A 10,480-nucleotide genomic window follows, 5' to 3' on the forward strand; every position below is an offset into this window, starting at 1 on the left:
ATATATATATATATATATATTTCCTTGTGACTATTGTCTTAATTAATAAAAAACTACAGGTCCTATTCAAATTTACCAAGCATTTGTCGAATGCAGCGAAACTTTTTGTTTGTTTTTTTCTTTTACCGGTTACAAATTATATTGAAATCCAGTTGCGGTAATGAATCGACTGTCTCCGTGTTGAAAACTGTTGCGATTTAATTTAATAGTTTACAGAATTTAGAAATCCTAGTTTTTTTTAAGATGATATCACGAATTTTGTCATAAATTTCATTAAATTAAGGTTAAGTGTCATGTTATTCAAAGTCGAATAAATTACCTTATTATCTAATAAAATGCTAATTAGTATTATATAGGTACTAGTTTTTAGGTTTTACCCACGGCTTCGATCGCGTTCGTGCCCAAAAATCATCGATAACCACAATAAAATCAATTTTTCTATCCTTTGGGAACACTATCTTTTTTTTGGATGAATGGTACTGTACGTCCTTTTTTGTACCCCTGACAATGTATGTACAAAATTTCATGATAGGTTTTGTCCTAAATATGTGTCAAAAATCATCGACGACCACATAAAAACAATTTCTTCTATCCCTCGGGAATAGTAATGCCTTTCAGTATAAAAGGCACCCTATATCCTTTTTTGTACCCCTGACAATGTGTGTAAAAAATTTCATGATGATCGGGCGAGTAGTTAAGGCGTAAAATGGTAACAAACAAACTCATATTGGTTTTTATTTATAATATTAGGATTAAAATACAAGAATTATACTTTTAGTAGGTATACCTCCTATACTGTACGTATTTCAAAAATAACCTTCAACTGATTTTACATACATAAAGAAGATCTTACTATAAAAAATAAAATCAATAAATACAGATACTTTCGCATATACGAATAAATGCACCGTATCTTAATAAAAGTCAAGGTTCCAGGTGTTACAGAAGGTTTTAAATAACAATAGTGAATCAGTTTCTCTGTATATTCTCACCACAACACAACCATGTAACCTTCTCAATTTCGCCTTATTCTGGACTTTTTTTTAATTATTATTTCTGTCTATCCAGCAATAAGGCTCTAATAATAATAGTGTGAGAAACGGATGACAGAAATACATATAGTGAAATATTCCGAATGAGAATTTAATAACAATTACCTAATAATATATTGACAAACATTTCCGTACAAAGAAGAAAAATAATCTTATCTCTTCTTCTAAAAAGATTATTTAGATAATTGCTGTATGGCTTTCCCGAGTGTTACACTTAAAAACTCATTATGAAATTTCCGCAAAAACAACTTGAAATTTGTTACTTACGTACATCGCTACGTATACATAATATTATTCTATGATAGGTTTGTTTGGACAGTTTTTGGAAACTTTTAGGTTTTTGTCTCACATAGTCGGTGCGGCTATCTCCTCTATCATCATCATAAGGTCATCAGTCGTAAGACTGGTTGGACACGTACCTCCACTCTTTCCTATCCTGAGCTAAACTTCGCATTTCCCTAAAACTAGAACAGCCCACATCCTTAACTATTTGCGAACAGTAATCTAATCTAGGTCTACCTCNCTGACACCAAGTAATTATAATGGCTCTGCTTTTCTCTTTGTCGTGTTTATAAACCAATGAAAATTCCACTTTAGTAGGTCTTTGAAATTTTCATTAAATTCATCTCAGTGTCTGGAATTTTAGATCTTTCTCCTAAATAAGTTAGTAAAACTTAAAAACGTATAAAGGATTCCTTGTATAGGATTCCTTTTGAGTTTGCGGTTGACATACGGTAGATGTTAAGTCAATATTCAATATGGCGGACGTCAGGCGCCATATTGTCAACATCAGAAGTAAATTTTAGTAGAAAAGATAATTTTGAAACATATTTATGATACTTGACATGACAGCTACACAAATATCTAAGCGGTTTTTACCATTATCTATTACGAAATGGTTACAACCAGGGCCGGATTGGGGGTTGGTGTCAAAGTTTGGTATTATAACGAATACTAAGATCAAAACTCGACTTGTCATTTCAGTGTTTGGAATTTTAAATCTTTCTCCTAAAGAGTTAGTAAAACATAAAATCGTAGAAAGGATTCCATATTTAGGATTCCTTTTGAATTTACGGTTGACACATGGTAGATATTAAGTCAATATCCAATATGGCGGACGCCAGGCGCCATATTGTCAACATCAGAAGTAAATTTTGGTCGAAAAGATGATTTTGAAACATATTTATAATACTTGACTTGATAGCTATACAAATGTCTAAGCGGTTTTCACCATTATCTATTACGAAATGGTTGTTACCAGGGCTGGACTGGGAGTTGGTGTCAAAGTTTGGTATTATAACGAATACTGAGATTAAAAATCGACTTGTCTTTGAAATTTTCATTAACTTCATTTCAGTGTTTGGAATTTTAAATCTTTCTCTTAAATAAGTTAGTAAAACTTAAAAAAGTAGAACGGATTCCGTATTTAGGATTCCTTTTGAGTTTGCGGGTGACATACGGTAAAGATCAAGTCAATATCCAATATGGCGGACGCCAGGCGGTATATTGTCAACATCAGAAGTAAATTTTGGTAGAAAAGATGATTTTCAAACATATTTATGAGACTTGACTTGATAGCTACATAAACGTCTAAGCGGTTTTACTATTATCTATTACAACCAGGGCCGGACTAAGGGTTGATGTCAAAGTTTGGTATTATAATGAATACTGAGATCAAAAATGGACTTGTTGCTTACAGTTATTACAATATATTATTCATATTAATTTTGATTACAGGAATTCCTGAAAGCTGTCAACGGTCCAGACAGCGATTTACGAAAAATAATATTGAGGGACCACGAGAAAGCTCTTGTTTCAACTGGTCCCCGACTCATCAACGAATCGCACAAATCCCGTCAAGTTACAGACACCGAAGAAACGAGAGAATTGAGTTCAGTAAGGCCTGACGGACGCATTGTCACGGAAACCCAAAGGACGACCGAACACGAGGAGGTAAACGATGACGAACTACCCGAAGATGCACCCGACGTAAACGAACATAAAGAATCGCATGAAAGGTAAAAACATATTCATTTTATTATTTGTAATTTTTGGCCATTGGCTTTACGAGATCGAAAAGTTGATGAAAAAAATTATTAAGTCTTTTTTTTACTTATGTAGGTATTTCAAGGGACGTGAACAGGAAGACGTGGAATACCTCAGGAACGGAGTGCGTGTGGGTCACGAAATGAGGTACAGGACGGAAAACACTGAGGCAGAAAGATATGGAAACGGCTTGGACGAACCTGATTACGATTCCCTTCAAGCGAGGACCAGGAGGAGGCAGAACCAGAGAGTACCGGCTTATAAAACACGCGGTAAGTGTATTTTTTTAAATTTATTTTAAAATCTATTACGCAAGAGATATTATCTTGTACAAAGTGTAAGTAGTTGAAGTAAAATCGACATTTGTATCTAATATCGACGATTACTTCTCCAACATCATAAGGTCGTCAGTCCTAAGACTGATTGGACACGCAACTCCACTCTTTTCTATCCTGAGCTAATCTTCACTTTTCCCTAAAACTAGAATATCCCACATCCTTAACTATTTGCGAACAGTAATCTAATCTAGATCTACCTCAACCCCTCCTAACTCCCGTTTCTGCCTCTAATATGTCTCTGACTAGACCTTCATGCCTGAGAAGGTGTCCTACCAACCTATCTCGCCTACTTCTATTGACTTCCATAGAAATTCTCCTATTCATTCTAATACCTCTTCATTTCTAACCTTCTCTATCCACGGTAACATCTTCTATTTCCATTTAAAAAATTGCAATGACATTATGACATTTTCGAAACCAATTCAGTTCAACTAATTGTAAATTAAAATCGTTTTACACAATAGACGTATCCACGACAAACAACTTTTATATGAACCCTTTTGGGTACGAAGTTGTCATTAAATAATCGGACAACGTTAACACGTATTGATGATCAATTTTCAATTATTTTTTTTTGAGTTATATATTGTACAAATTAAAATTACTTTACACCAACAGTAGCTGCTGTTCTAAATAACAATTTGTAGCCGTTATACAATTATTTATTTAAACGAACTCGTTAGCAACAACGTGCAGTTGTTCTTTTTATTTTGTATGATGTCGTAAAACGTTTTGTCGTATTCTCTCGCGAAGATTTATGCGTTCTATTAACATCATCTGGTTTTAAAAGAGTTCGTTGACATCGGTGAAGTTTATTTTGACCACTTAATGTTTGTAAAGGTCGACGTCTTCTTCCTGCACCAAAAAATCGTGTGGTCCAAATGTTTCTGTACGTACGCTTCCGTAATTGGAATGCACCTGAATATAAAAAAAAATGACGGTTTGACCCTTGCCCGGAGGTCACTGCAGTTAGTAAAAGAACCTCAAATTATTAAAAATAACAGCTTTTATTTGAAGGGTTAGAAGAACCCTTACAAAATTACATCCGTGTGCGTTTGTCTGTCGCAGCTGTTAAGACCGTTAAATACAGGGTGTTTCTGAAATAAGTACCAAGCTTTTGGGGTGTTAATAAGATGCAATAGGGAATCGCTTAGTAAGTAGCGAAAGGATGTTAAAAGACAAAAAAATTGTAAGAAAACCAGATGAAGTTGCAATTCGAAGCCGGTCCTGGACGTGAATTGGCAACGTATAGAGAAATTGCGATAATATGTATAAAACAACTACATCGACGACAAATGTAAACAGTGACGATTGTGAAACGACTAATAAAGTAATTATCAACAGCTTTATTTCGCTATTACACATAATAATTTTTAGACGCTCATTGCGATAACAATTAATTAAACAATTACTTTGTTGGTCGCTGATAGTATGCAGTACTATTTAAAGTCCACCTCAACATGGTATTAAAAACACAAAATACAAAAGAAGTACTCCTACAACACGGATGCTATGCGGCGCTGCAATGTCATATTTCCCTGCGTGATACCGCCAGGGCCGGACTGCTCCTTGACTTTACTTTCAAATACGTATTTCTTGAAAACAGTGGACTTTAGGACCGCTAAACATTTACTTAATTTTCTTGTTTTATAGTGCCTTATCATCTCCTGCATACTTGCTACATATTTCAGAAACACTGTCTAGAAAAAAGAGTGCGGAACGACCGGTCGTATGATTAACGTAAAGGGAATCGCTTAGTAAGTAGCGAAAGGATGTTAAAAGACAAAAAAATTGTAAGAAAACCAGATGAAGTTGCAATTCGAAGCCGGTCTTGGACGTGAATTGGCAACGTATAGAGAAATTGCGATAATAATTAAACAACTACATCGACGACAAATGTAAACAGTGACGATTGTGGAACGACTAATAAAGTAAATATCAACAGCTTTACTTCGCTATTACACATAATAATTTTTAGACGCTTGTTGCGATAACAATTAATTAACCAATTACTTTGTTGGTCGCTGATAGTATGCAGTACTATTTAAAGTATACCTCGACATGGTATTAAAAACACAAAATACAAAAGAAGTACTCCTACAACACGGATGCTATGCGTCGCTGCAATGTCATATTTCCCTGCGTGATACCGCCAGTGCCGGACTGCTCCTTGACTTTACTTTCAAATACGTATTTCTTGAAAACAGTGGACTTTCGGACCACTAAACATTTACTTAATTTTCTTGTTTTATAGTGCCTTATCATCTCCTGCATACTTGCTACATATTTCAGAAACACGGTCTAGAAAAAAGGGTGCGGAACGATCGGTCGTATGATTTACGTGTGTGTGATTAAAACAGGCGTCGTAAGAATATGTTGGGGCAATTTTATATTTCGAAAAGGAATTTTTTAGATTACCACTACTACGCCTTAAGTAAAAGGTCGATTTATATAAAAAAAATTCGAGGCGCTTACTTCGCCCTACTGTACCCAATCGTGTACACAACAGTCATTTCATACGCGTCGCGATCTTGATCTTTATGTATTTATATATGTACGGTATTATATACAGTATTATTCAGAAATTGGGTCATTTTTTGTCCCCTTTTTATTATTAAACTTTCACGCGTAATAAGTACCTACACTGGGACATGTATATCTATTTAATAAATCTTTGTTTAGTTCACCAGACCGTAACTTATACGGAAAGTAAAATTTTTATTGTGTAATTAATTACTTTCTTATTCTAATAAGTATTTCAGTTAATTAATGTAAGTAAGTGTAGGAGTTAATTACCTACATTAACAGAAGAGTACAAATGGGAAGGTGTATCATTATAGGAGTTACAATTATTATTTTGAAGACAATGTAATCGTGATATACCTCCATGATAATGATGATGTACCATGTGCAGTTGTAGTAAATGGGTAATATTTCGTTCGCACTACGATATTTCTATATTCTATGGTCTGTTAACTTAGCAAAACTGTGTGTGTTATAACGCTATTGATATTTACTTTATTAATTGTTCGACAACCGTCACTGTTTACAATTTTCGTCGATATAAGTAGTTACTTAGTTTTTATAGCCATTTCTCTATACGTTGCAAATTCACGTCCAGGACCGGCTTTGGATTGCAACTTCATCTGGTTTTCTTGTAACAAACAGATTTCAAAACTTTAGATAAAAGTTTACACATGTAAAATAGCTGAAGGGTTTGGTTTGATAGATAGATATGGGTATTTAAAGACTATAATCTCAAGGGATTCCACATGGAGAGTCAGTAAAGGTGTTAATTGAGTTCCAACGTCTGGTTAGAACGTTACAGAATGTCACAGATCTCCTGACTGATTTACATCTACAGAGTTCAAGAATGTTTAAGAATTTTCTAAAATAAAATTGTATCTACTATTTGATTCAACGTAGTAAATTGAAGAAACTTTAATGCTTTCTGAAATCGTATTAAATACTTAACGTTTTTGTTAGGGTACGGAACCTTTAGATACTACGCTAGTTAGAAAATTAAGTGTGAAAAATGGAATTAATTATGATCTCAAAGACATTTTGCTTCCACCCTAGGAGAAAATTGTTTACAAATCTTATTAACAAAATAATGCTATGGATAACCGAGCTAATTTAATAATTAATTCATTCATTAATGAATACCATATACAATTACTATAACATGTAACTGGAACGGGGGGTTGTTCAAGTAATATGTAAAGCAGTTTTTGAATATATTTGATACCCCTTAGCTCTTATAATGCTCAACAAGGTTTAGCTTCACCCACCTCTTCACTTCCTCCCTTACCTAAAAATATTAATTACGTCTCGCAAAATATTGGACCCCTCCTTCCTTGTAACGCACGGTAACAGTTTACAGGACCCCCCCCCTAATTGCGTTACGTAGTACGCGAACTACCCCAATGGAAAAACCTCTCATTAGGGTCATTCAAAAGTCAGCCTTATTTGGTGTTGACCCTTGGCATGCCCCTCTCTTTTACTATGTGTTAATCTCATTAATATTATTGTCTAACTGCTACCAGTCTAATAATACTTCTAAAAACGGTTTTGTTGTACAAATTAAAAACAAAAACGAGGCTTTCCCTTAACGTCACACCGACTAACCCACCGTTAACCCATTCATTTCAGGGCTGGGCGGTGCTGCGCTTCCCTCGGCATCTCCCTTAGACAGAAAAGACGCTTTAACACGAAAGCCTCTCGATTTCGACCAGGAGGAGGAAACGAGGAAACTCGAAACGTCCAAGTGGTTAGAGAATCACTTTGGCAGTGACTCCCGTTCGTCTCACGAATCGCTGGACGACGACGATGACGACGACGACGACGACGATTTCAACCCCCAAGCCGAACCCATGCCCCCTCGCACTAACTATTTTAACGTCACCATCAAATCACAACCATCCCTCCAAACGAACTGTGTCGGTAAAATTAATGGACTTAGCAACGGTATACCGAAACGTTCTGTTTCACCCCCTAAAGTCGGTAGAATTATCGAGGAGCAGAGGAATAATTGCACTACTACTAACGGATATTATAAAGGTATTTTGGTTCTGTTGGCTCTTCCGCTTTCGGTTTGCTTACAAGGTGGAGAAGCTTTTGTAGATAGACGCCTCTAAATCAATTAAAAACGTACCTCTTTCTGTAATCTAACTCCCCCTTTTGTCTTTTTTTCTAGGTATAGAAGAATGGTCCAATCGGAACAACGGATACAGCCGAGAGAGAATAATCTACCCCTCCGCCCACGATTCCCCTTCGCCAATACGGGAGTCTCGACCAATCGCATCTACTTACTGCGATCACTACGGGCGACCATCCCCACCTCGCGACTACAGCAGCAGTCCCGCCCGCGAATACCGGCGCCAATCACCGCCTCGAGAATACCACTCCTCCCCCGTGCGAAACTATCGCAGTCCGTCTCCGATTCGAGAGTACCGTGACTACGGACCCCCCTCCCCGAAACCGTACAAGGCCTCCCCCGCCCCTAACTACAGAAGTACGACTCCCACGCCTCCCCAACGAAAAAAAACTTCTGCGGATAAACTATACCGTTCCGATAAATACGAACGATATCGGACAGCTTCCAGAGAAGACTTGACGGAAGAACAACCTCTTGAAGAACCACCGCCGGATTATCCACCAACAAGTCCCCCAAGGGAAAGTTCACCGGGGAAAAAGCATCAGAAAACGAGGTTTGCCGCTGAACCAATTCGCGAGAAGAGCAGGGAGAAAAGTGGAAATATAATTGGTAAGTAATTTTTATGTTTGTAGTTATAAAACTCGAGATCAATTGGATGAATTTTGATGCGTTTTAGAAAATACCACAAATGTCGAGGTAAACGCCATCTGTAGTACGATGCTACATTTTAGGATTACATATGCTCCAACAAGGTCCATTTAAATATATGGATATCTACTCGCCGAAACGTTTCAGTAGATCCATATATTTAAATGGACCTTGTTGGAGCATACGTAATCCTAAAATGTAGCATCGTACTACAGATGGCGTTTACCGCGCCATTTATGGTATTTTCTAAAACGCGCTGTTAAGACAGCAGGTAAAAGTTGGTCTGTGTTCTGTCGGAGCTATCTGCGACGCACTGATGAGATCCAAAAAGATCGACAGAATACAGACCACTTCGAATAATTTTGATGCGGTTTCATTGTAGTGCGTGGTGTAGAGTTTTAATGGTATTGATTATGAAGTACAATAGTTTTTGTAAATCTCTGCTGTATTAATGAACAATTTCGAACAAAATCGGCGTCAAAAATAGGGTGACTCTTGCTTAATGTTTCTAGGTACTTCTCGTACAATGCTTTGCAGATCAATCAAATCTTTTGGTAAAATCGAAGTCACTTGTTATTTTCTCGTATCATTTTGCTTATATCAGTTATTGTGCTGATAATAATTGAACATAAGGTTGCAAGAACGGTATTCTGGAACCGGAATCCGTTTCTAAGTTCAAATGACACATTTAATGATAACAATCACAAGTGCAAATCTACTTTACATGCGTCCCACGCGTAATTCTTTCTTCAAAGTCATGACCGCTCCTTCAGTCCGGTTCTTTCAGGATAATGATATAAAAGCAAATGGAGCAACGAACGATTTATTTTCGACGTTTGACAATAAAACCAGTGGCGTAGCCATATGTAGCGACACCTTTTTATTTCGTTAGAAAGAACCAAAGCAAACCCATCCAACCCAAACGATCGTGTACTTATAAATCATGAACTTGAGTAGCCAAGAAAAACGAAAGACGTTGTAAACAAATTTTATTGATTGGGTTGCATAATTTGATGATCTGTTCCAGATAATCAACTAACTAGTTGTAAAGGGCGGGGCGCATACATTAATTACGTAAATTCAAAACAGACAAGCGGGGAATGCCAAACAAAATCTCATCAAATACCATTTAAAAAGACCAGGGAGATTTTTTGTTTGTGTTTTAACTAAACACAACGACCTTTTGATGGTATCATTTAATGGTATCGAAAACTTTGCTTCTGTCTATTGAAATCCGTTAAATGGGCATACACCATCTGGTGGTAAAATTTATAACTCGAATAAGGGAAAAATTTACATAGGAACTGTGCACGCAAATTGTAAAATAAAACGCGTTAAAAAAGTAAAAATTTTTTTGATGATGGAGTCGAAGTTTTCTTCTAAAGTTAAATCAAATAAAAGGTTATGTTCTGTGAAAAGCTGCAATAGCATTTCAGACAGATGTTCACTCTTCACCTACATTAACTACTTTCCAATAAAAACTAGCCGTTTTATATATGTAAAAAATGTATTCGGAAAATTAGAGAAAAAAGTAAACTAATAGAAGCTTGGATGAAAGCAGTAGGTATCAAAGAAGTGAATTCCGGAATAAAAATTTGTTCACGTCATTTTAATGCACATGATTATATTTCAGCAAGTATTTACCATCAGCCATAACTTTAATATTTAAAACTAGAATCATACTAAAATTATAAAGTGAGAAATTATTTATTCCTGTGTAATTGATTTAACACAATTCT

General features: G+C 36.0%; 1 protein-coding gene across 1 annotated transcript in view; it reads left to right on the forward strand.

The window, feature by feature from the left end:
- Positions 1-10,480, forward strand: part of LOC108732776 (serine/arginine repetitive matrix protein 2) — a 35,030-nt gene that overhangs the window by 16,828 nt on the left and 7,722 nt on the right. Inside the window, exons 4-7 of the mRNA XM_025976593.1 lie at positions 2,790-3,070; positions 3,174-3,370; positions 7,589-7,996; positions 8,133-8,702. Of these exons, the coding sequence (XP_025832378.1) occupies positions 2,790-3,070; positions 3,174-3,370; positions 7,589-7,996; positions 8,133-8,702 (1,456 nt within the window). The remainder of the gene's footprint in view (positions 1-2,789; positions 3,071-3,173; positions 3,371-7,588; positions 7,997-8,132; positions 8,703-10,480) is intronic.

This window comes from Agrilus planipennis, unplaced genomic scaffold (genome assembly GCF_000699045.2).
Source record: "Agrilus planipennis isolate EAB-ADULT unplaced genomic scaffold, Apla_2.0 scaffold68, whole genome shotgun sequence".
Classification (NCBI taxonomy): domain Eukaryota; kingdom Metazoa; phylum Arthropoda; class Insecta; order Coleoptera; family Buprestidae; genus Agrilus; species Agrilus planipennis.